Here is a 24,356-nt window from a genome sequence, read left to right as displayed (position 1 = left end):
TATAGTTGCTACTTTTTTTATATCGTCTAGGATATGGTCTTCCCCTCTTTCTTTTTCCTAGTGGGCCCGTCCATATTGTTACCTTTTTTGTCCATCACTGGTTCTGAAGGCGTGCAACATGTCCAGCCCATTTCCATTGTAAAGTTAAGGCTTGAACTAGTACATCAGTTTGCTCATTGTGCTCTATCCTGCGTTTTTCATCATCCAGATTCATCCAAGTCGTTCCTGCCACTTTTTTGATGTCATCTTCCCATCTACTTTGTTGTCTGCCTCTATTTCGCTTTTCATATCTTGGACACCCTTCTGTTACGTATTAAATGTCCGGTCCATTTCCATTTCAATTGTTTTATTCGGTATTTTATATCTATGGTCTTTTTTTGTTTTCTTATTTTTGTTAACCGTATTTTATCTTTTAATTTCATATTTAACATACTTCTTTCCATGGTGTTGACAAATTTCTAAAGATTTATGTTCTTATTTGTCAATCCCCATGTTTGGCAGCCATATGTCATACTTGGAAGAATGCATCTATTAAATGTTTTCTTCATGACACCTTTTAATACCCAGTACCTTTTCCATCCTATATTTTCAATAGACGGATCTACTTATTATGGATTCCTTGTAAAGCAAGATCTTCCCATATTTTCTGATGTTTTAGCAAGTCAAATGCTTTATTATAATCTATAAACGCTAAATAATAGTTGTCGTTATATTCATTACATTTTTGGATTATTTGTTTTATAGTATGTATATGGTCGAAAGTAGAGAAGCCACTTCTGAACCCTGCCTGTTCTTTTGGCTGATTTTCGTCCAGAGTCTTTGTTGCTCGTTCTAGTACTATCTTGGAGAACATTTTATAAATATTAGACATAAGTGAAATGGGTCTTATAGTTCGAAATATCATCTGTTCTGCCTTTCTTATGAATTAAGATAATCGTCGATGTAGTCCATTGGTGAGGTATATGTACCGTTGTTCGAATATAGTTAAATAGGTCGGTTAGTGTATTGGAGATGGCATGGTACATTCCGATAAGAAGTTCATCAGAAATATTGTCTTCCCCCGGTGCTTCAGTTTTCTTTAGCGACTTCATCTATTAGTATGCTAGGCACCTGTACTTCTGAATTTTCTTCTTTTTCTTCTTTGCTTAAGGTAGGTATTATTGATTGGTCATCGTAGAGCTCTCGATAAAAATGGGTCGCGGTTTGGAGTATGTCAGTTCTTTCCGATTTATGTTTTTTGTCTTGTGATGTGTTACGTTATTTATCCAACTTGTATTTTCATGGAGTTCTTTTCATGTCCTCTTGAATTCTTTTATTACATACCACAGTGAAAACCAACGAATATAAACTGTGTATCACATAACAAAAACTTGGAAAGGAATATTGACGAGAACACAAAAAAAAAACTAAAAGAAAACACCTGACAACATCGATTGCATTGCGGTACAGATACCACTTTGAGCAAAGAGTATATAATCACTACGTTATAACTTTGAGGTTTCAATTGAGGGTAGATATAATTAAATATCAACTGACAACTAAATCAAACGCAGAATCTGTCAGCGACTTTGAAAAGTCAAAAACGTCAACGGCATTCAGTGGTGCCAACACAACGAACAAATTACGTTCCAATCTACACAAACCAAAACAGTTGTTTACATCAGGATGGCTTCGATCAAAATGTCAGAGGATATGACAAAACTATTCCAGATGATGAAATCGGAACTCGATAAACAAACTGCAACAATTACAGAGTGTAACCTATGTCTTTTTTTTATTGCTTAGATGGGTGGAAGAGCTCACAGCCCACCTGGTGTTAAGTGGTTACTGGAGCCCATAGACATCCACGACGCAAATGCGCCACCAACCTTGAGATATAAGTTTTATGGTTCCAAGTATAGTTACAACGGCTGCCCCACCCTTCAAACCGAAACGCATTACTGCTACACGGTAGAAATAGGCAGGGCGGTGGTACCTACCCGCGCGGACTCACAAGAGGTCCTACCGCCAGCAATTCCGCCAATTATAATTTTGCTGGTTTGATTTTTATTGCACGATGTTATTCCTTCACCGTGGAAGTCAATCGCGAACATTATCATAATCAAAACATGTCTATAATCATAGAACGACAACTTAAATATTATCTCATCAAACATTGGCCAAAAATACATTGCTGGCTAATAGATAGACGAAGGTAAAGTGTTCTGTGTATAAAATACTAAAAGTTCCACTACCTAACAACAGATTAGCGTCGGTGACGGCAAGCGGTCCGCCCTTCCGATAGCAAGCGGGGCCCGGCTCGGCGCCCGCGGACTCCGGCCCCGCCACGAACAGGCCCGACCGGAAGAACAACATGGACCCGCCGCCCGCTGCCACTGTGTTTATGTCTGAAACACAATACACCAGTCTAAGCCAAAAACAATGCACTTTAAAACCCGTTTTTGGATGATTTGACATGAACGCATAGTTAGTTCATTTGAGATTTTCAAATACATATAAATAATATCTCACATATGTAATTGGGAAATTGTCGCTTAATTATATCTTTTTCTTATTTTATTACGTGAATGAAAAGACTCACGGTGCACACGGTGTAAAGTGGTCGCCGGAGTCCATAGACAACACTACATGAACGCCACTGTGAGAGATGAGGTCTAGGTCCTAATTTTATGATGTAACAGTTGCCCCACTCTTTAAACCGGTACAAAATAATGGGCTAATTGGTGGTGGCTTACCAACCAACAATTAGGCGGTCAAAGTTCGCTGGTATGATACTCGAAGAACCCTTTGGTCCTAGTGGACCTTTCCCTTTGGACGAATTCTCTGGTGAATCCCTAAATCGCCATACGTCATCCACGGGGTGAGATAAGTGAGGCCTTACCTAGCTGTGGCGCTTGTATCGTCACGCCGGCCGTGGTGGCCTCGTGGACGTGCTCCAGGGAGCCCGCATACCGCGACACGTCCGTCGAGGTGCCGCCCATATCGAAACCTTCAAGGAAATTAAGCAGACGACGCACTGTGGTCAGTCGTTTCGTCTTGTGACCTGCAGAGGCGAGGCAGGTCGCGCACCACGCGATCCGGATTGGCATGACAGTAATATTACTTATACAGACAGACGATAGTACTAATGACACCTTTGATTATGGGACGGGAAAAAAAAGATTTTGATTTAAAAAAATGTCATATTTTTAAAACGTTTTATTACCATTATTTACGCTGCATCATGTCAGTACAGCTAAAAGAAACCTTAGTTTCATAAAAAAATATATTACTTTACAAAAAAAAAAACCAGCAATGAAACACAAAATCAAAACGAGCTGATGCTCGGATCAACGAACGCCCAGGCGCGGCTTTTCTTTTACAACTTTGTAGGTACAAAATGTTTGCGTTTTCGGAAGCGGTCTCCTAACACCCAGTTTATACTGTGGAGGTATACGACAAAGGGAAGATCTTCCGCTGAGTGGACGACATTGCTCGGTAGACCGACGGTTCAAATGTTGGTATTGGAATTTGTATATATGCAAGCTTAACTTGAAAATGTCGTAAGCGAGATTCAGGCATCTGTCAAATATCTTGTGTGTTATATGATGCTTACCCATCACAGAGACAATCGATTCTAGTGCCTGCAGCACTGGTATTTATATCGCAGTGGTTAAGCAGTTTTAACATTTCAAATACTGTCTATGGGTACTATTTTGCCGAGGTTTACCGTTATTTATGTTAAGGTCCTCCCTTCAAGGGTGGTGCAGTGGTCGTGTTTCAGTTGAAATGTACTAAATCCCATGTTTGTCAATCCCATGTCAAATAACATGTGTTTTGTGACAGCTACCCGCCACAACCCCATCGGCAGCAAGTTATTGAACAAGTGAGAGTGGCTGCTGCCATGAAAGCTGACAACCCGTAACCAAGCGATCGCCGAATAGGACTCTTTCTAATCCTCTAATGCATCTTTGGAAACTCAATGAGGGTGAGCCGCGGCGATGGTCAAAGATGTTTCCCCATACTCACCTATGACCGGCAGGCCGGTTTCTTTCTGGTACGAGGTCATAGCGTAACCAATCACGCCTCCAGCTGGCCCAGAGAGGATGGCGCGCGAGCCGTTGAATCTACAGAGTATGAAAAACTCATTACAGTATTATTTGCGCAATCTATACGTGACCTTCCCGGTGATATTGACTTAGTTTAAGCCGCCTCTGGGTGACGTCAGTCCTAAGCCTCAGTGCACATGTTGGACATTCCGGTCAATTCCTTCGATGAACCTACCTCCTAATATTGAGGATATTAAACAATAAAAAAAATGTATTGCCCTGTGTAACCTGTGTAACCAATCTTCAGATAGGTTTATTTGTTAACATGACATTCTTACTCAATAAGAATCAATTGCCAACTAGTTTGCTTTGAATAGGGTGGTGGAAAATGGAACTGGGTTTAACAATATAATTTTTTTGGTACAAATCAGTCAAAACCGACGACTAACCGTTGTGACTGTTGTGCATGAAAAAAAACTATTTGTAAACTACGGGTACGCCCTCTGTCACACGTTAATGGTACTACGCCTGAAATTAACTAAAACGCCAATAAATGTAACCTTCAAATCAATTAGATCGAGTATATGTAAACAATTACGAACAAACAATCGCTCATTTTATATATTTATAATTTTAACAGCTAAATCTCTCTCTAACCATTAACCCAGTGATTCTCAACCACTGTTACGCGGCACTTTTGTGTGCCGCCAAATTTCAAAAGTGTGCCGCCAAATTTTGCGGATATATAATAATGTTAATATTATTAAATTATATCATTTTAAAAGAAAAATATTTTAAACATGAATATATATTTAAATCCACAAAAAAAAATTATAGTATATTTTAGTTTATTTCGTATATTAAAATTTTTTGATAAACTATTTATGCAGAGTGTTGTAGTAAGTAAATAATTTTTATCTTTTTTTTTTGTGTGCCGCCAAATTTTGAAATCGTTAAATATGTGCCGCAACAAAAAAAGGTTGAGAATCACTGCATTAACTAATAAAGTTAGAAATTTAACAAAACTAAACTCACAAATTCATAGGAGTCAGTCCACCGTCAGATTGCATAAACAGCACGTTGGCGTCCTTCAGAGAATCCGTGAAGCCGTCCGAGAAACTCCTCACGTACTCCCGGATGTGAGGAGTCAGGTACGCGTCAGCTGAAGCCGTGAACCCTCGCGGCACCATGCGAACCATGGACGTCACAGCATGCGATAATGATACTTGAGTGAAACCTTAGTACCAGAATTAAACATACACTTTCGATCCATTATAGAATTTAAACATACCACACACAATGGTAGCTTTTATCAAAATCACTTTATTAAGGAGATACAGTTTGCGGGATTCCCCCAAATTAATAAGATTTTTAGTAGAAGTTTTTTATTTATTGATTATATGGTTGAACGAGCTCAACCGACTTGGTGTTAAGTGCTTATTGGAGCCCATAGACAACTACAACGTAAATGGCGCCACTCACCTTGAGATATAAGTTCTAAGGTCTCAGGTATAGTTACCACGACTGTCCCACCCTACAAACCGAAACGCATTGCTGCTTCACGGCAGAAATAGATAAGGTGGTGGTACCTACCCGTGCGGACTCACAAGAAGTCTTACTACCAGTAATCAAAATTTTGCCATGCCATGTAATTTGGAATAATCAAACGATGACTACTCACCTAAGCTTTCGGCTATCTTCCCCACTCTTATCTCGTGGTCGTGGTATGTGTAACTATGCGCTAAGACTACAGCAATACTCTCTATCCCCTTTTCTTTCAACGCCTGCAAGTCTACTCTGACTGCATCTTCGTCTATGTCTTTGATAACTAGCATCTTTTCACCGGTGGTTCCATACACTTCCTTCCAATTTTTCCCAACCTTGTCCAACTGACATCGGTCTTCTAGCGCTGGTATCACTCTACAATCTACCTCTACCACCTCTTTATACAAGACCTCTGGACGTTTGATGTTCTGGATAGAATTTTAATAGTTGATCGACTTATCTGTTTTACAGTCATAAAACCATGTCGATCGTTTGACCTAAGTGCTTATCAACCGACCTGATGCTAATTGATTAACCTAATATAGCTACCAAATTTCATCACGCAGCCTTAAACAAAAGGTCCTATCAACAATCTGAACCTACGAAGCATAGCACATGATTGCACTGCGGCAGAAATAGGCAAGATGGCGGTAGAGCTAAGCTGTCTCGTCGACATCCTTGATTGTATTAGCAACAAGCCTAAGACAAGTGTCAGCTTTCTTCAAAAACCGTTTACTATCATTATTACATGATAATATTATCATCAATGTAGATTCCAAGCTTAGTTTTAGTAGTTATTCATCAACCCGTCAAGAAGAACTGATCGCTCCGCTATCCTGAACTAAGAAAGCCTTGAAAGGTCATAATAATAACAATAATTATCTCCTACAAGTCACATACAGTCATCCGGCCCTGGGTTTCTCTGTATTATAGGAACCGAAGTCTGATATACATAATTTTATATGAATAAATTGATACATATATGGATAATAAACACCCAGACAAACAACACACAAACTATCAATGGAATATTTTCCTGATACAGGAACCGAGCCCACAACCTTGAGCCCAGTAACAAGGGGCACTAATTGCTGCACCATAGAATAAGTATCACAATTACCAGTTGAAATATATTCGGTCTCGCTTGGTTTCCGATGTAAAGTAAATCTTTGAAGCCCTTGTTAATGACCAGAGCCATTGCAGCTCCTTTCCTTTCCAGCAAAGAGTTTGTGGCAACTGTGGTACCCATTCGAATAGATTCTATTAAGGCAGAGTTGACTTTGCCATCTTTGTCTAATGCATTGCCAGTTACCTACAAAACAAAAAAAAACAAAAGATTGTCTATGACTGAATAATGATCATGGAACAAGTGAATGACCGATAATAAATCTTCTCTTACTTCTTGTAATATCCTTCTTATTGCTTCCCTGGGAGCATCAGAATAGTTTTGAGGATCAACAGACAACAGCTTCATGACACGCACCTTTCCATTAGGGCATCGTGCATACACATCCGTAAAAGTACCTCCACGGTCTATTGCGAACTGGAATCTTTTGCCCATTGTTTATGCTACAAAGAAGTTTTAAATAAGAGTATCTTTATTACACATTACATACACATACATACATGCAATTAATACCAATAAGATAATTATATCTGGTAATAAGGTAATAATATAAATATACCAATAAGGTAATAATATCGGATCTAATTAAAATATTTTTTGTTACTACTTCATTACAGTTATATCAGACTTAATCAAAAAAACTGCTTAATGTACTGTTTGCTATAGCAAAGTATTTAAAATTAAAGTTGTTTCATATTTATATTAATAACTTTATATGAATATATTGTTATGTAAGTCTTAATTTAAACATTACTGATAATAGATCAAGGCCGACCCTACAAAAGTAAAAGGTAGAAAGTATATATAACATAAATAATAACACATAATAAACTCTCCTTTTATAAAACTGGGCCTTAGATTAACAAGATGTAATGAAAAATAATGGAAAGACAATCTGAAGCGAGGAGATTAATGATTAATGAGAGTAGACTTAAATTCTTAAAATTTTAATACATCTTAATAGAAAATAATATTACAAATATATTTATTACCTTCAAATCTTTCTAATTTCTTGAAACTTCATCAACAGATACAGAGATACTATTGTGTATAGTTACAAGATAAACTACTTTAGTTACGAACAGACATTATCAAAGATCTAACTGAACATTCAATGAATTTATCATTTTACTAAATAAGAGTCAATAAACGTTAATACCTATGATCTGCCATCTTATAACAAAACTATATAAAAATAAACTTAATTGCAAGTACTTATCGACTGTAATTGCTTGACAAGTTCAAATATTTGATTGTTTGAAGCAACAATGCTCCTTATGGTTTTGTGGTAAAGCTCATAATATCATGCCTCTCACTAAAAAATGTGGAGTATTTATCAAGTATTTTTCCTTGGGCTTTTGTAAATATTACCTATCATAAATATTGTTATAATGTTTTTGTTAGCCCATTGATGTACCAGTACAACTGTTTTAAACCATTGACAATCTAGTAGACTCTAAGGAACATATTTTTACAAAACACTAAACTTGATTAGACAAAAATCTTGAATGTTTGAAAAATTCATACAAAATTAGGAAGATAACCTTAGATTGTAAAGATGATAACACAGTGATTACGCTTGTAGATTCCAGGCTTAACAAGATTCTAAGATCCGTGTTTTTCTCAAATATTCCATGATGTTTATTTAAAAAGTAGATATTTATTTACAAAAAAGCAGCAATGATTATAGGGTTTTCAAGTAATACGTTATCTTATGCATAGAAGTTTTCCATTGATAAAGCAATTAATAGACTTGTCGGGTGATGTTAAGTGGCCTCCGTACCATAGACACCTCAATGCGCAAAACTGGAGACATCAGATTCATAAGCATTAAGTGTATTGTCTATGCATGAGATCAAATTCTCAATTGTACCTATTTATTGACTCCCATTTCTAAAGTTACTGATAAGGTATACTTTAAATACTGATAAGTAATACCTACTTAACTCCAATTAATATGAATAACTTCTCATAGAACTTTATCTGCCTCTACTAAATTTTTTTAAGTGACTTATAACCTGGTAACTAAGACCTTTAGGTCATCTCTTATTATAATTTATATTCTTATTTTTATGAAAAATACTAATATGGAGTGAAATGAAATGAAATGAACTGAAGATAATTGATTTGAGACATTACTCAACTAGGATGAAATTAAATTAAATGAGATGGGATAAAATATAAACTCAGTAAAATAATGGTCATTTACTCAGATTTTTTTAATGGGCTTTTTGGAGGATCCCAAGAAGTTAAGTCCAGCGGCTTTGTTTCATTTTCCCACATTCGTGCACTTTCACAGATATTAGAAAGCTAATAAACCACCATTATAATGCATTTAAGCCTGAAGAAACACTAAATAGGTAGACAAAATAAAACAAATCACACAACTTCACTCCTCGCGTTCCCATCAACTGTGAAAGTGTACAAATGTGAAAAAATGAAACAAAGCCACTGGACATAACTTCTCGGGGTCCTCCAAAAAGTCCACCGAAAAAATCTCAGTAAATGAGCACCATTTTACTGAGATCATATTTCATGCCATATCATCTCATCTCATCTCATTTCATGCCGTGTTTGATATTAATTAACTTTTTTTCATTTCACTTCATTTATAAGATTTATTAAAATAAGACTTGACCTAAAGATTTTGGTTACCAGGTCATAAAATCCCCTAGAAAAAAAGAAAGGCGTTTTTTAATTTGTGATATATATAAAATAGAAAAAGCATTCTGTCAGTTGAAGCGACATTTCATACCATATTTCATACTAATCAACTTCATTTCATTTCACTTCATATTATCATTGTTCAAAATATATATTATATAAACAAGATTGGCTGTATGATATGACACTTAGGCCTTTCCAGTTGAAAAAATAAAACTACTACTACTGAATTAGCGATGACACGAATTGTATTTTTTCAATTCGAATCGATCGAATTAAAATTACTCTTGATTCGAATCGCAGCTCGAATTATTTCGAATTGTCACGTTCGGAGTCATCAAATCGTGCGATGAATTTGCGAAAGCTTTATAGTCAAATTCGTACTCGTCTGTCGAGTCATCCGCATGTCAAGCCGAGTTGGCGAGTTATAGGTCGTTTAAATTATTAATCGAGCGAGAGTTTATTTTGACAGTTCGGTTTAAATTACGAATGAGTCGAGACGAGACAAATTTCGAGTTAAAATCAGTGTGGTAGGTATTTGGTGATGGAAAAGAGTACTTATAGGTATATTGGCTTATAAACACGTAGGTAAGAACAATACTCTTTTATTATTATGATTAAAATCAGTACACTTAAATAACAAAAAGTAATAATAAAATCAAATACAAAATAAAATCAATGTTTTTAAAATAAAGCCTGAAGTTATTTCTAATTAGTAATTACCCGTTAAATCAACTTTGAATTAAATAAATACGGTTTATACATCTTCGGTAAAATCAGCATTATAGCCGTTTCTTGAACAATATGAATTTTTTTTTTTTTTTTTTTATTGCCCTTGTAGGCTGACGAGCATACGGCCCACCTGATGGTGAGTGGTTACCGTCGCCCATGGACTTCAGCAATGCCAGGGGCAGAGCCAAGCCGCTGCCTATCGCTTAATACTCTCCACAAGCCTCTTTTAAAGAAGGACATGTCATAGCGCTCGGGAAACACCGTGGAGGGGAGCTCATTCCATAGCCGGATGGTACGTGGCAGAAAAGACCTCTGGAAACGCACTGTCGATGACCGCAGTGGCTCCAGGTAGTATGGATGAACTCTACTCCGGTGGCGGGCGGTGCGATGGTAAAAACGAGATGCCGGTATCATCTCGAACAATTCCTCAGAGCACTCCCCATGGAACATTCGGTACAAAATACAGAGGGAACCGAAGTCCCTCCGCAGACCCAAAGGTTCCAAACGATCCGCGAGAATGGGATTATCGACGATTCGAACGGCCCTCCTCTGTATGGAGTCAAATGGAAGAAGCTGGTATTTGGGAGCCCCGGCCCAGAGATGGGAACAGTACTTCACGCGAGGCCGGACTTGTGCTTTATAAAGCAAAAGTCTTTGTCCAGGCGTGAAATACCGCTTCGCTCTGTTGAGGACTCCCAGCATTTTGGACGCCAACTTGGCTTTGCCTTCCAAATGACTCCGAAATTGGACATCACTCGAAATGTCGACCCCAAGTATCCCGATGCTCGCGGAAGGTTGCAGGGATACTCCTTGGAATTGCGGCGCCATGACAAAGGGGTCCTTCTTCGCAGTGAACGCGCAAACTTGTGTCTTCAACGGGTTGAATTGAACTAAGTTCGATTCACCCCACTCGGAGACTCGCCCCAGAGAGTTCTCCACTTCAGACACAAGTTTTGATCGTCTCTCTTGCACCACGCTCCGAGAAAGACTCTGATGGCCGATATATCGCGCATCCCCCGTGCTGTCATCCGCATAGCAATGCATGCCATCAATAGACAGCATGTCATTGATATACAGGATGAAAAGCGTGGGGGAGAGCACCGAACCTTGTGGAACGCCAGCATTAATGGTCATGGTATCAGAACAATCACCGTCTACAACGACCGTGATGCTCCGCCCATCCAGAAAGCTAGCGATCCACTTGCAGAGACCCTCGGGGATTCCGTAAGATGGTAGCTTCGACAGAAGCGCCTTATGCCAGACCCTGTCGAAGGCCTTCGCGATATCAAGGCTCACAGCAAGAGCCTCGCCCTTGCTCTCCAAGGCTTCAGCCCACCTGTGAGTAAGGTATACAAGAAGATCGCCAGCTGAACGACCGTGACGGAAACCGTACTGTCGGTCACTGATTAGCTGGCGATCTTCAAGATACTTCAGGAGTTGTGTGTTTATTATTCGCTCCATCACCTTGGAAAGCAAGGAAGTTATCGCGATAGGCCTATAGCTCGATGGGTCCGACCGGTCACCCTTCTTGGGGATAGGGTGGACGTGGGCGGTCTTCCATGAAGACGGAACCCTGTTAGTGCAATAAGAGAGGCGATACAAACGCGTTAGCGCAGGCGTCAGCTCAGGGGCGCACTTTTTCAGAACCACTGCGGGGATGCCGTCTGGCCCACTCGACTTATGGACGTCCAGGAGTCGGAGCTCCCGCCTGACTGCACACTGTGTGAAGCAGATATCCGGCAGGGAGCTATCACACCGGGGGATGTTCGGTGGTGTGGCACCCCCGTCGTCCACAGTCGAGTTCGAGGCGAAGAGTTTGACCAGAAGGTCAGCCTTCTCTTTCGCGCTGTGGGCCAGAGTGTCATCGGACTTGCGCAGTGGTGGGAGACTAGACCTGCAAAAGTTTCCTTCTGCAGCTTTGGCGAGCGACCAAAAAGCACGGCTCCCAGAGGGATAGCTCTTTAGTCGCTCACCAATTCTAGCAACGTGCTCCGACTTCGCCTTGGCAATTACCTTCTTTAGGAACGAAATCTTTTTTTATTGCTTAGATTGGTGGACGAGCTCACAGCCCACCTGGTGTTAAGTGGTTACTGGAGCCCATAGACATCTACAACGTAAATGCGCCACCCACCTTGAGATAGAAGTTCTAAGATCTCAGTATAGTTACAACGGCTGCCCTACCCTTCAGACCGAAACACATTACTGCTACACGGCAGAAATAAGCAGGACGGTGGTACTTATCTGCGCGGACTCACAAGATGTCCTACCACCAGTGATTACGCAAATTATAATTTTGCGGGTTTGATTTTTATTACACGATGTTATTCCTTCACCGTGTCAATCGTAAACATTTGTTAAGTACATATTTCATTAGGAAAATTGGTACCCGCCTGCGAGATTCGAACTCCGATGATCTACCTTCTTTGTGATGCTCTGTTACATCGTTTTTGATTGGAAAGGATTCCAGCCTTGGAAAAAAGCCCTTCCGATGGCACAAATGATGGGCGAATTGCAAATGTGATAGCCTAGTAAGTACATTAAACGAATCAAATTGTATCCAACCAACTCGTGATTATAACTGAATATACTGTGTATTTTCATATTTTCTCACTTGTAGAATTCATTCATACGATTCTTCGACTCCGTATTAGAGTGAGAGCGAAATAAAGAATGTCGAATCAAGCCGAGTCGACTGAGCGATGCGCCGCGCCAACGTGGCCTCCCGCGCTACGTGTACATACCTGCCTACGAGTATGACACGAGTTATCGAAATAATTCGGTTTCGGTCAAGAGCGACTCGAATGAACGAGTCAATAGTCTTATTCGAGTTATTCAAAATAAATTATTCGAATTACTCATCGCTATATTGAATCACTTTGTCCAATGTCAATGTCAAACTGAAAATGTGTTGATAAAATATGTATTATTGAGAATTTAGTTGCTTAAATAGGTACCTAGTACTTAGTTTTTGCTGAATTTAAACTAGTTTTGAGAATCCTATCACAAATATTCCTAGTTCTCAATTAAGATGGGTAGAAAAAATCGGAACGTCAACAAATTCGCGCAAAGGAAACGTGACCGCAAGGAGCAAGTAAATAAACAAAACTATGGGATAACCTATGAGATGTGTTTGATGTTTCAGTTTATTCACGTTTTAGGAGAAAAATCCACAAGAGAAACCGAACGGGGATAATCGAAAGGCTTATGAAGATATTGTCCGAGAAAATGCCGCATTTGAAGAATACTATAAGGTAAATATCTCTGTTATAATTACATTAAATCACGATGATCTAAAAGACTAGTCACCGGAAAATACTGATTGAACCCTCTACTGCTTCTCTCTTTTTAACTAATTTCATTCCAAATTTTTTTAACTGCTACTAAATTGATTGATTCATTGCATCTACCGCTATTCACTCTGCACTACTTTTGGTTAACTGGTAGAGAATGCCTTAGGCATTAAGTCCGCCATTGTAAATTTTACATGAAATATAATAAAGAAATAAATTAAATGTTATTCAAATTCAAACTGCCCGAAAAGGGCTTACATCCAAGCAGATAAATCGTTACTACTAAATTACACGAAATAAATAAAAAGGGAAAACATTTGGAATATAGAAGTGAAATGGTGTTTTCATTGGCCCATTTACATAATAAAATTTATAATTTATGTTAAGATGCAAAAGATCTGCCGAGAAGAGCAGTGGCCGGTCTTCATGCAAACTCTCAAAGAGAATCTACCTACGGCATTCCGTATCACAGGATCTAAGGGCGAGGCTGATGCTCTAATGAAGATTGTGAACAGTGATTACTTCTCACAGCTTCTGAATATAAAATTAAAAATTGATGGAAAAGATGAAGAGGAAGAAATTAAGCCAGTTAATTTGCCTTGGTATGTTTTATTTGTAATAATTAGTTCAGAAATATATTTTTATTTTTATTATTCAAATAGACCAGCTCATGGCCCTCCTGGAGGTATCCAGAGCCTATGGACATCAACAACATAAATTCCACCATTCATCTTGAGACATGAGCTGAAAGTCACAAAGAAATACATTACTGCTTCATGGCAAAGAAAAGCAGAGTGGTGGCACTACCCACTACTAGTAATTACAGTAATTACTAATTTGTGTAATTACACATATTATAATTTTCTTCAGTAAATTAATTATTCACTAAATATGTAAGTATTCATTATTCAATAAAAAAACAAGGTAAAGATGATGGAACCTTATATATTATACATATAGAGTTGCATCTATTTTATGTCTCTGAACTTTGAAATAAATTAAAGTTTTTCACTGATTAACAGATATTTTATTAAATTTGATATTAACTTGAAAACAAAACTATTTGATATGACAGTTTTTTGCCTTGATACTTTTTGAAATCAAGGTTATTATTGATGGAATAAATTTTATATACTTTAGGTACCCTGGAGGTTTTGCATGGCAATTACGGCTCACCCGTATGGATATCAGGCGTAACGAGGCATTGTATCGGCTTCATAACTTTCTTGTAGCAGAGACGGCAGCAGGAGGAGTCTCGAGACAAGAACAGGTGTCGATGATACCTCCCGTAGTATTAGATGTGAAACCTCACCATAAGGTACGGAAGGTTATAGAAAGTGCATAAGTAAATTTAAAGTAATTTCTTTTGAAATGTTTACCAAACTATACATTTTGTATGCAGGTGCTTGACATGTGTGCTGCTCCGGGCTCTAAGACCGCACAACTCATAGAATTCCTACATGCAGATGAAGATAAAATGCCTACAGGTTTGTTTAAAATATTTTCAAATTCAATTTTTCCATAACTGTCTTGTACTCAATTGCATTGAACTGTCTGCTATTTTATATAAATGTGAATTCATCCAGAGGATCTCACCTGTGAACTGCATGTGAAAAACCTGACTGTCGCTGAGTTTCAATAATACTTCACTCTAGTTACAACCCATTCCCGATCCTGCGGAAAGAATGGAAAGCAGTCGACGTCGCTCAAAACACGTCATCTCGGATCCTTCCGATCCACTAACGGTGCTTCTAGGTACTTCAAGCACCGGTCACCGTTCTTGTCGAACCCGTCGCTTGCGACGAAGCGCTCGACGAGTAAATTAACTCTCAGACATAGCCCACTGAGTTTCTCGCCGGATCTTCTCAGTGGGTCGCGTTTCCGATCCAGTGGTAGATTCTGCGAAACACGGCTCTTGCTAGGGTCCGTGTTAGCAACGTCGTCTGGTTTGAGCCCCGTGAGCTCACCTACTAGTTAAGGTTACGCTGGAATAGCCTCTCAAGGCTACCAGCTTAGGTAGGAAAAAAAGAAAAAAAATGAAAACTAAATCGAGACCGCCATAGAATTATGATAAGCTGTTTCTACCTGCCTCGAGTCTGATTGTAGTGTTGACCACAAGACCCCCCTTACTCTGACCGGGTTCTGACTCTGGGCAGAGATCGGACGTGGGGTGTAAGAGAGCAGGAGAGTCGTTTAATGCGACAAGCTTTCTACCTGCCTCATTTCGTCCATTGATACATTAATTATTCTTCAGGTTTTGTGATGGCAAATGATGTAGACAACAGCCGATGCTACATGTTGGTACATCAGGCCAAGCGCCTCAACTCACCCTGCATAGTGATCACGAACCACGACTCTGCTTTCATGCCTTCCATTGAAGTAACTGATGAACAGGTACGCGACCTCCGTTCTGAAACAATCACTTATCTTGACACGTAAGATTGAGTTGATTGAAATACTGACTTTTCACTGCTGCATTCTATCATTGGCAACACTGGTCAGAAATATTTGCCTCGAGACATGGCGGTGAGTGGACTGATCCAGTAGTGGTCCAACATGATCATAGATTATACACTTAATATATTTGAAACATGATGATGATAACTATGATAGTAGTATCTATGACTCTTAAATAAAACATACTTTTATTTAAACTACTGTAGTACCGTTTGTCGGTTAGTTAATGTTACCACGACAATAACTTTTCAAAAATCAATAACCGTTATAACACGAATCTTTAAATGGTTCATAAATCTATAAAACACATGGAGACAGATATAAGTAGACACTCAATACAAAAAAGTTTTTTTTTATATAATAAAGAATTTGCATTTTCAGGATCCAAGCAAAACAAAGCCCTTGAAGTTCGACCGGATATTGTGCGACGTACCGTGCTCCGGCGACGCGACACTACGCAAGAACCCGGATATTTGGCTCAAGTGGTCCACGGGCAACGGCAATAATTTACATGGGTTCGTTTATTTATATTATACATCTAACAAATGCTCATGTAATTTTAAGAGGTTGCAATTAATTGAATACCCCTAAAATAATTCAATTATGGATTAACACTACACATAAGGACTTAATACATTTAAAGTAAAAATTCATTTAAGCAGAAAAATCCAGTATAAATATTTGTGGCTGTGTGTGTGTAGACTTGGTTCTTCATAAGTTATTCAACTTTAATCATAACTTATTGGAACAGACATGTAAATTGTCCATCAAACTAACATAGGGTTTCCCATCCTAATGAATGAATGAATGAATGATTTATTTTATTTCAGACAAAAACAACAAGCCCATATGTGTACATAGTATCATTGAAACATACTTAAAATTACCTAAACCAATCAAATAAAAAAATACATTTATTAAAAACTAGCCGACCCGGCAAACTTCGTAACGCCTCAATCGATAAATAAAAGACCTAAACTTTTGTATAAAATAAACTTAAATCATACACACACATCAAAGAAAAAACAAAATTTATTTAATTCCGAGCATTTTCATATTCATCTATAATACCTTTTAAACTTTCTCTGGACTTCCACAAATAATTCAAGACCAAAATTAGCCGAATCGGTCCAGCCGTTCTTGAGTTTTAGCGAGACTAACGAATAGCAATTCATTTTTATTTATATAGATAATTATCAGTTGAATACCTTTAAAATATTCCATTCTTAACACTAGTCCGAAGCATCTGTTCACGACTTAACCTAACCTAATCTATCTTAAGAAGGAGGGAGCCTGTAGATCAGTAATACAGGCCTTTGACCCTAGTACAGACTTCAGCTCTTTCAAAGGCTTATAAAATAAATATTTGTACTATACCTTTAAGAGAGAAATAAAATTATTATTATTATTAAATTATTCTAATGATGTTAATTAATACGATACCTACCTCAGCGTGCAGTACCGGATACTGCGACGCGGCTGCACGCTGCTCGCGGCGGGGGGCCGGCTGGTGTACTCCACGTGCTCCTTCAACCCCCTGGAGAACGAGGCCGTGCTGCTGAGGCTGCTGCGGGAGGCCGGGGGCGCCGTGCACCTGTGTGACGTCACGCACATGCTGCCCGGACTCGAGTTCGCGAGAGGTCAGCTGTTCCCAACTTTTCTTTTTTTCTATTGCTTAGATCGAACGAGCTCACAGCCCACCTGATGTTAAGTGGTTACTGGAGCCCATAGACATCCTCAGTATAATTACAACGGCTGTCCCACCCTTCAAACCGAAACGCATTACTGTTTCACAGCAGAAATAGGCAGGGTGGTGGTATCTACCCGCGCGGACTCACAAGAGGTCCTACCACCAGTAATTGTGCAAATTAAAATTTGCGGGTTTGATTTTTATTACACGATGTTATTCCTTCACCGTGGAAGTCAATCGTGAACATTTGTTGAGTACGTATTTCATTAGAAAAATTGGTACCCGCCTGCGGGATTCGAACACGGGTGCATCGCTACATACGAATGCACCGGACGTCTTATCCTTTAGGCCACGACGACTTCTATTCGTATTGTTACGCCGGTACGAGTAACGCCATCTCTCGTCAAATAGCGGATATCATATCAAATACGACTCGCGAATGTTCCAGTTGTATTGTTGTGGAAAATTGTAGATATAGGCTATACATACAGCCCTAAAAGCGTGGCGTTAGCAATATAAAATACGTTTAATTCGAAGCAGAGCGCCGAGAGGATCTTCTGAAGGAAAATTAACTGCGATAGTTAAGGTCTATTTTAAGTGTAATAATTTTTTTTTTATTGCCCATATAGGCAGACGAGCGAACGACCCACCTGATGGTGAGTGGTTACCGTCGCCCATGAACTTCAGCAATGCCAGGGGCAGAGCCAGGCCGCTGCCTACCAAAATATTAAATAATTAAATAGAGTTTTAATTAATATTTCAATGACATAATAAAGCTTAGTTCCGTTCTCCCTTGGGACTTAAAGATGTTGTTGTCTCTCCCAGGCATGACCCACTGGCGCCCAGCCTCCAAGGACATGGTGTTCTACGACAAATACGAGGACGTACCAGAGAAGTGGCAGACCGTGGTCAGACCGCAGATGTTCCCACCCACCGCTGAAGAGATAGAGAAGTACCAATTAGAAAATTGGTATGTGCAATTATTTGATTCTTTTCTTGTGCAATCATTGAACATATTGACGCTTATAAGGCAAACGTGACTAAGCGACAATAACGGCTTTGTACATAAATTATAGGCAATAACCATATTCAATGAGCCAAAAAAAAATGTCTAGATCTTTTAAAATCATTTCAATCCTACAGCTAGATTCGTTAAAAAAGATTTTTTTTTCAGATATTTCAACTTCAATTACTGTAAAGTTCACGAATTGTCGCTTAGTCATGTTTGCCTTTCAAGCGTCGATATGTAATGTTTATTACTGACAAGCTATGCCATAACATTGTATAAGTTGTAATAGATTATTGTATATAAAATAAATGGTTTAATCAAAAAATTAAAACCGTCTCCAAAACCTACATCAGTTAAACTAACTAAAAAATCTGAAAAGAAATCATTGAATTTTTTTGATGAACAATATAAAATGTTGTTCCCGGATGCTGTGTAAGCATTTTCATGCTGAACTTAGTCACATATGGTCAATAGATCTGTCTAGTTTTAATTAAAAATAGATAATATTTTTATGCAACATTTACTCCAAAAATAAGACATTAGATATACCTAAAAAAAAAACGAAAGTAGAACACCTTTATTTTTAATTTGAAATCATCTACCTTTTTTTTTGATGAGAGAATCCGAAGTCGTACTCTGTTGGTGGTAAATTCGTCCTGCAATCCACAAGGACCACAAACGAACCTACAAAATTACACCTTTGTATATCGCTTCTGTCTTCCAGCATAAGGATCCTCCCCCACCAGCAGGACACAGGCGGATTTTTCGTGGCAGTCCTAGAGAAGACCGCCAGCCTGCCCTGGGAGAAGGAGGACGCTGAGCCGCAGTTAGAGCAGCCGCAGGAGGTCAAGAGTGCTCCGCCGCAGAAGCGCAGGAGGATGGGCGGCTACCGGGAGGACCCTTTCGTGTTCTTCGGGAACGATGAAGACGTTTTCCCCTCAATCAAATCGTACTACGACCTCAAAGACGACTTCGATCCTAAATGCCTGTTGACCAGATGTCACGTCGGCAAGAAGAAAAATATATACCTCGTGTCGCCGGCGGTGAAGGACGTGGTGCAGAGGAACGAACGGAATATAAAGATTATCAACACCGGCGTGAAGACCTTCGTGAGGTGTGATAACAAGAACATGACGTGTCCCTTCAGGTCAGTACTTTCAAATCGCGCGCGGCACAGTGAGGCCCGTGGACAGCAACGGGAATACCGCCCGTAATCTTAAGATGAGCTCATAATCTTGATTATAATGAGTATCGACGAAGGGCTCGACGAGTAAAATAACCCACAGACACAGCCCACTGAGTTTCTGGCCGGATCCTCTCAGTGGGTCGCGTTCCCGATCCGGTGGTAGATTCTGCGAAGCATGATTCTTGCTGAGGTTCGTGTTAGCAACATCGTCAGGTTTGAGCCCCGTAAGCTCACCTCTCCCGGTGACGCTGATATGGTCAGACCATGAGCTTAGGTAGAAAAAAAGACTGCCTCACAGGGATCTGCAGGAATACCTTAACACATTAACTGCCGTGTAGGTCACCGGCGCCCTAGGCGGCGCAGTGAAGTAATTAGAGTAATATTTATCTTCTTCTTGAAGATCTTATGAAGATACCGAGAATGAATCTATTTCTAATAGACTGAAACATACATAAAAAACAAAGGAAGGCAAAGTTCAACAATCCAGACGATTAATGTAGTGCTAATCGTGGTAGGCAGCAGCTTGGCTCTGCCCCTGGCATTGCTGAAGTCCATGGGCGACGGTAACCCCTCACCATCATATGGGCCGTATGCTCGTCTGCCTACAAAGGCAATAAAAATATATTTTAGAGACGTGTTTTTTTTTTTAGATTGTCCCAAGAAGGTCTTTTGAGCATAGCGCAGTACATCGGACCTAAACGAAGAATAGAGATACTCAAAGACGACTTGATACTTGTCCTGCAGTGCGACAATCCCAGCAACCCGCCCGATATCAAACTCTTCTCGGAGCACACGCAGAACCTGGTCAAAGATTTAGGTGAGCTCACCAATTCACCGGCCAATATCGAAACTCTCAAATTTCATTTGCTGAAAGGAGTTTAATCATACAGCCACAAACAGCCATATTATATTCGATTCTCGTTGATCATATACCTAGTCAGGTCATAAGTATTGTCACACAGTAAAAACTTTTCTTTTAGAATGCTGGCCACAAAAAAGTTTATTGAATTCAAATTTCGAATTGTTCATGAAAATAAAAATGTATACTTTTAGAATTTTACTCATTTTTAAATATGAAGTGGACGCTTAAAGAAGACCGTGTTGCAGTTATTGCGTTGCATCGTTGCGGTTACGCGCCAATTAAAATTTTTAACATACTGAAAAATTTGAATATAACCAAAAGATTCGTTTATCGTACCATCAAACGATACAATGAAGACTCTAGTGTAGATGACAGGTCAAGAAGTGGTCGCCCTCGGACTGTTAGGACTCCAGCAGTGATAAAAGCTGTGAAGGCGCGAATTCAAAGAAATCCCAAACGTATGCAGAAACTGTTGGCCCTTCAGATGGGGTTAAGCAGAACCACGGTGAAAAGGGTGTTAAATGAAGACTTAGAGCTTCGGGCATATCGAAGAAAAACAGGACATCGTTTGAATGCTCGTCTAATGGACCTGAGACTGAAGAGATGCCGCGCTTTGTTGAAGCGGTACGCGGGAAAAAAATATCGGGAAATTCTTTTTTCGGATGAAAAAATTTTTACCGTAGAAGAGAGCTACAACAAACAAAATGATAAGGTGTACGCACACAATAGTGAAGAAGCGAGCAACCGTATTCCGCGTGTCCAACGAGGTCATTTTCCATCCTCGCTCATGGTATGATTGGGAGTTTCTTATTGGGGTTTAACAGAGGTACATTTTTGTGAGAAAGGTGTAAAAACGAATGCAGTTGTGTATCAAAATGCAGTCCTGACGAACCTTGTGGAACCTGTTTCTCATACCATGTTCAATAACAGGCACTGGGTTTTCCAACAAGATTCGGCGCCAGCTCATAGAGCGAAGAGCACACAAGACTGGCTGGCGGCGCGTGAAATCGACTTCATCCGGCACGAAGACTGGCCCTCCTCCAGTCCATAATTGAATCCGTTAGATTACAAGATATGGCAACACTTGGAGGAAAAGGCGTGCTCAAAGCCTCATCCCAATTTGGAGTCACTCAAGACATCCTTGATTAAGACAGCCGCCGATATTGACATGGACCTCGTTCGTGCTGCGATAGACGACTGGCCGCGCAGATTGAAGGCCTGTATTCAAAATCACGGAGGTCATTTTGAATAAACTTTAGTGTCATAAGAATCTATGTTTTGTTAAGTTCATTTTGGTATATGAATGGTTACATAATGAATAAACTTGTTTCAATTATTTTACATTAAACATGTGACAGAATTTATGACCTGACTAGGTTATTATTGGTGGTGGGACCTTTTGCGAGTCCGCGCGAGTGGGTACCACCGATCTGCCTATTTCTGCCGTGAAGCAGTAACGCGTTTCGGTTTGAAGGGTGGGGCCACCGTCCATCCAACTAAGCAACCTTTAACCATATGGTAGGTAAGACGCCCGGTGCATTGGTATCAACTCACACGAATAGACCAGCATTCAAATTCAACATTGGACATTAATTTTTAGAGAAAGAGAGAGAGAAGAGAGAGAGAGAGAGAGAGAGAGAGTAATTATTATTGTTCACAAAAAAAGGGTGAGGCAGTCGTTGTACTGTAAAAACTGAGACCTCATATCTCAATATCAATATCTCTTGTAGATGTCTATGGGCTCCTGTAAGCACATAACACCAGGTAGACATAAGCAATAAAAAAAAAATTAAATATTCCCAGCCACAGGCAGCTGCGTGCTGGAGTACCGCGATCGGGAATCGAAGCTGGAACTGACTCTGGTGGGTTGGCGCGGCGTGCACTCGCTGCGCGCCTACACCGCCGCGCCGGACGCCGTGCACTACCTCCGGATACTCGGAGCCGATATCAGTAAATACGGTAAACGAGATGAGATACGCTGGCTGATTTCAAGAAAAAAAAGCAATATCTTCAAAACAACTTCCTCTTTTTAAGCTATTGCATAGCTTTGATCGCGGCGACCGAAGCAAGAAATTCCGTAACGAAAATAAAACCTAACACCCCCACTCCGCCTCCCATGTAGCTCGCGTTCAACACGTTTGTGAATAAGCGCGCGGCGTGACGTCGCACTGCATGCGTATCATGAAAAGTCTTCCCATCTCTCTCTCGCACGGTCTAGCTCATGAGTGTGAAGGAGACAGTTAATGTTTTGCTTCTGTTAATGTTTATAAATATAGCATGGTCTTAGTTTATAAATATAGCTTGTTTTAATATTAAATTATTAGTGTCTAATTATAATTACATAAGTTGATAAAAAAAGCTATGCAATAGCTTTACCGCGGCAGTCTCCGAGTGCCACACTTGTTTTTTTTATTGCCCTTGTAGCAGATGAACATAAGGCCCACGATGGTGAATGGTTACCGTCGCCCATGCACTTCAGCAATGCTAAGGGCAGAGCCAAGCCGCTGCCTACCGTTCCATTACCCTCAAAATATCGTCGTGATTGGCTTTATTGAAACAGACACTTTAACCTGTATTTTTATATACTATGTGTACGGCTCATGTGTCAGTTTTATTAGGACTTTTTGGCGGGAACGCGAGGAGTGAAGTTGTGTGACTTGTTTTATTTTATCTATTTAGTGTTTCTTCAGGTTTAAATATGTAATAACGGTGGTTTATTAACTGTTTAATATCTGTGAAAGTGCACAAATGTGGGAAAATGATGTGGGAAAATGAAACAAAGCCGCTGAACGTAACTTCTCGGGATACTCCAAAAAGTCCACTGAAAAAGTCTCAGTAAATGACCACCATTTTACTGAGATTATATTTCATACCATATCATCTCATCTTATCTCATTTCATTTCACTCCATATTATCATTTTTCATAAAAATACCCCATATCATATCATCTCATTTCATATAATTTCATGTCATATATTTTCATATTAATCAACTTCATTTCATTTCATAATATCATATTTCATAAAAAAAAATTTATAAAAGATTAGGCTGTATGGTATGTATGATACCTTTGCCTTTCCATTTGGAAAAATAAAACTACTACTATTCAACGCCTTGAAAAGCGATGACGTTTTCAAATAATCAGAAATCAATATTAAGAAATATACACACTGAATATTATTATTAGTATCTTAAATTTGTATATGTATATGTATTTTCTAAAACAAGAACACTTATTTTTGTTGTTTTTTTTGTAGACGTAAACAAATTCAAAGTGGTTGAAAACGCTGATGCCCAAACTTCAGAAACTACAGAAACTGATGCAATCCTCAATGAGAATGTACAGGAAGAAGTGGAAACTATCGAGGAACAGAAAAACACAGAGACGACAACTACAGGGTGTAGTGAATTATAAATAATTTTATGTTGTATTTTATTTGACGAATATATGTTGAAAATGTATAGCGATTTATTTCATTAACGTAAGCTCCGTCATCTTTTCTATCGCCATCTTTAGCCAACAAGCAATCGAACCCACAACCCTCCGTGCAACAGTCAGAGCCGCTAACTACTGCACCACAGAGTCAGTCAATAAGATATTGACGCTGTATACTCTATGGTGTTCAATTTTGTCCTGAGCACGTGTGCTAACGTTGACCATCACAAGTTAGCTTACGTCAATGCCATTTAAAAACAAACGGATAAAATTATTAGTTATTAGACATACTCGCCCACTTCGCTGGGCATTTAAAATTAACATTATTAT

At 39.3% G+C, this 24,356-nt stretch overlaps 2 protein-coding genes across 4 annotated transcripts in view; one reads left to right on the top strand and one right to left on the bottom strand.

The window, feature by feature from the left end:
- LOC114242531 (5-oxoprolinase) overlaps nucleotides 1-8,698 on the bottom strand; it is a 33,575-nt gene extending 24,877 nt beyond the window's left edge. The window contains exons 1-8 of one of the 3 annotated variants that reach the window (XM_089735956.1): nucleotides 8,642-8,698; nucleotides 6,973-7,142; nucleotides 6,694-6,885; nucleotides 5,710-6,001; nucleotides 5,064-5,265; nucleotides 4,009-4,106; nucleotides 2,882-2,989; nucleotides 2,235-2,387 (exon numbers count right to left, since the gene is read on the bottom strand). In XM_089735956.1, coding sequence (XP_089592082.1) covers nucleotides 2,235-2,387; nucleotides 2,882-2,989; nucleotides 4,009-4,106; nucleotides 5,064-5,265; nucleotides 5,710-6,001; nucleotides 6,694-6,885; nucleotides 6,973-7,134 — 1,207 coding nt within the window. In that variant the 5' untranslated portion in view covers nucleotides 7,135-7,142; nucleotides 8,642-8,698. Of the gene's footprint in view, nucleotides 1-2,234; nucleotides 2,388-2,881; nucleotides 2,990-4,008; nucleotides 4,107-5,063; nucleotides 5,266-5,709; nucleotides 6,002-6,693; nucleotides 6,886-6,972; nucleotides 7,143-7,691; nucleotides 7,883-8,243; nucleotides 8,455-8,641 lie in introns of those variants that run through there. The other 2 variants (XM_089735955.1, XM_089735954.1) reach the window with 2 other exon arrangements.
- Nucleotides 8,699-12,962: 4,264 nt separating this feature from the next.
- Nsun2 (tRNA (cytosine(34)-C(5))-methyltransferase Nsun2) lies at nucleotides 12,963-24,052 on the top strand. Its single transcript, XM_028173659.2, has 13 exons — nucleotides 12,963-13,186; nucleotides 13,254-13,346; nucleotides 13,773-13,987; nucleotides 14,526-14,703; nucleotides 14,788-14,872; nucleotides 15,640-15,779; nucleotides 16,224-16,357; nucleotides 17,295-17,482; nucleotides 18,358-18,502; nucleotides 19,266-19,688; nucleotides 20,378-20,544; nucleotides 22,393-22,548; nucleotides 23,848-24,052. Exons 1-13 carry the CDS (start codon nucleotides 13,124-13,126, stop codon nucleotides 24,003-24,005), a joined length of 2,145 nt encoding a protein of 714 aa, XP_028029460.2. The 5' UTR covers nucleotides 12,963-13,123; the 3' UTR covers nucleotides 24,006-24,052.
- The last annotated feature ends 304 nt before the right edge of the window (nucleotides 24,053-24,356 follow it).

Source organism: Bombyx mandarina, chromosome 20 (assembly GCF_030267445.1).
Source record: "Bombyx mandarina strain Sakado chromosome 20, ASM3026744v2".
Classification (NCBI taxonomy): Eukaryota; Metazoa; Arthropoda; class Insecta; order Lepidoptera; family Bombycidae; genus Bombyx; species Bombyx mandarina.
This window is presented reverse-complemented; position numbering and strand designations above follow the sequence as displayed.

What these genes read in the sequence shown, in the direction of transcription:
- Nsun2 (XM_028173659.2), top strand. Translation starts at nt 13,124, where the DNA reads ATGGGTAGAAAAAATCGGAACGTCAACAAATTCGCGCAAAGGAAACGT. An exon ending in TGAAGATAAAATGCCTACAG is followed by an intron (nt 14,873 to 15,639) that starts GTTTGTTTAAAA and finishes ATTATTCTTCAG; the next exon opens with GTTTTGTGATGGCAAATGAT. An exon ending in AACATGACGTGTCCCTTCAG is followed by an intron (nt 19,689 to 20,377) that starts GTCAGTACTTTC and finishes TTTTTTTTTTAG; the next exon opens with ATTGTCCCAAGAAGGTCTTT.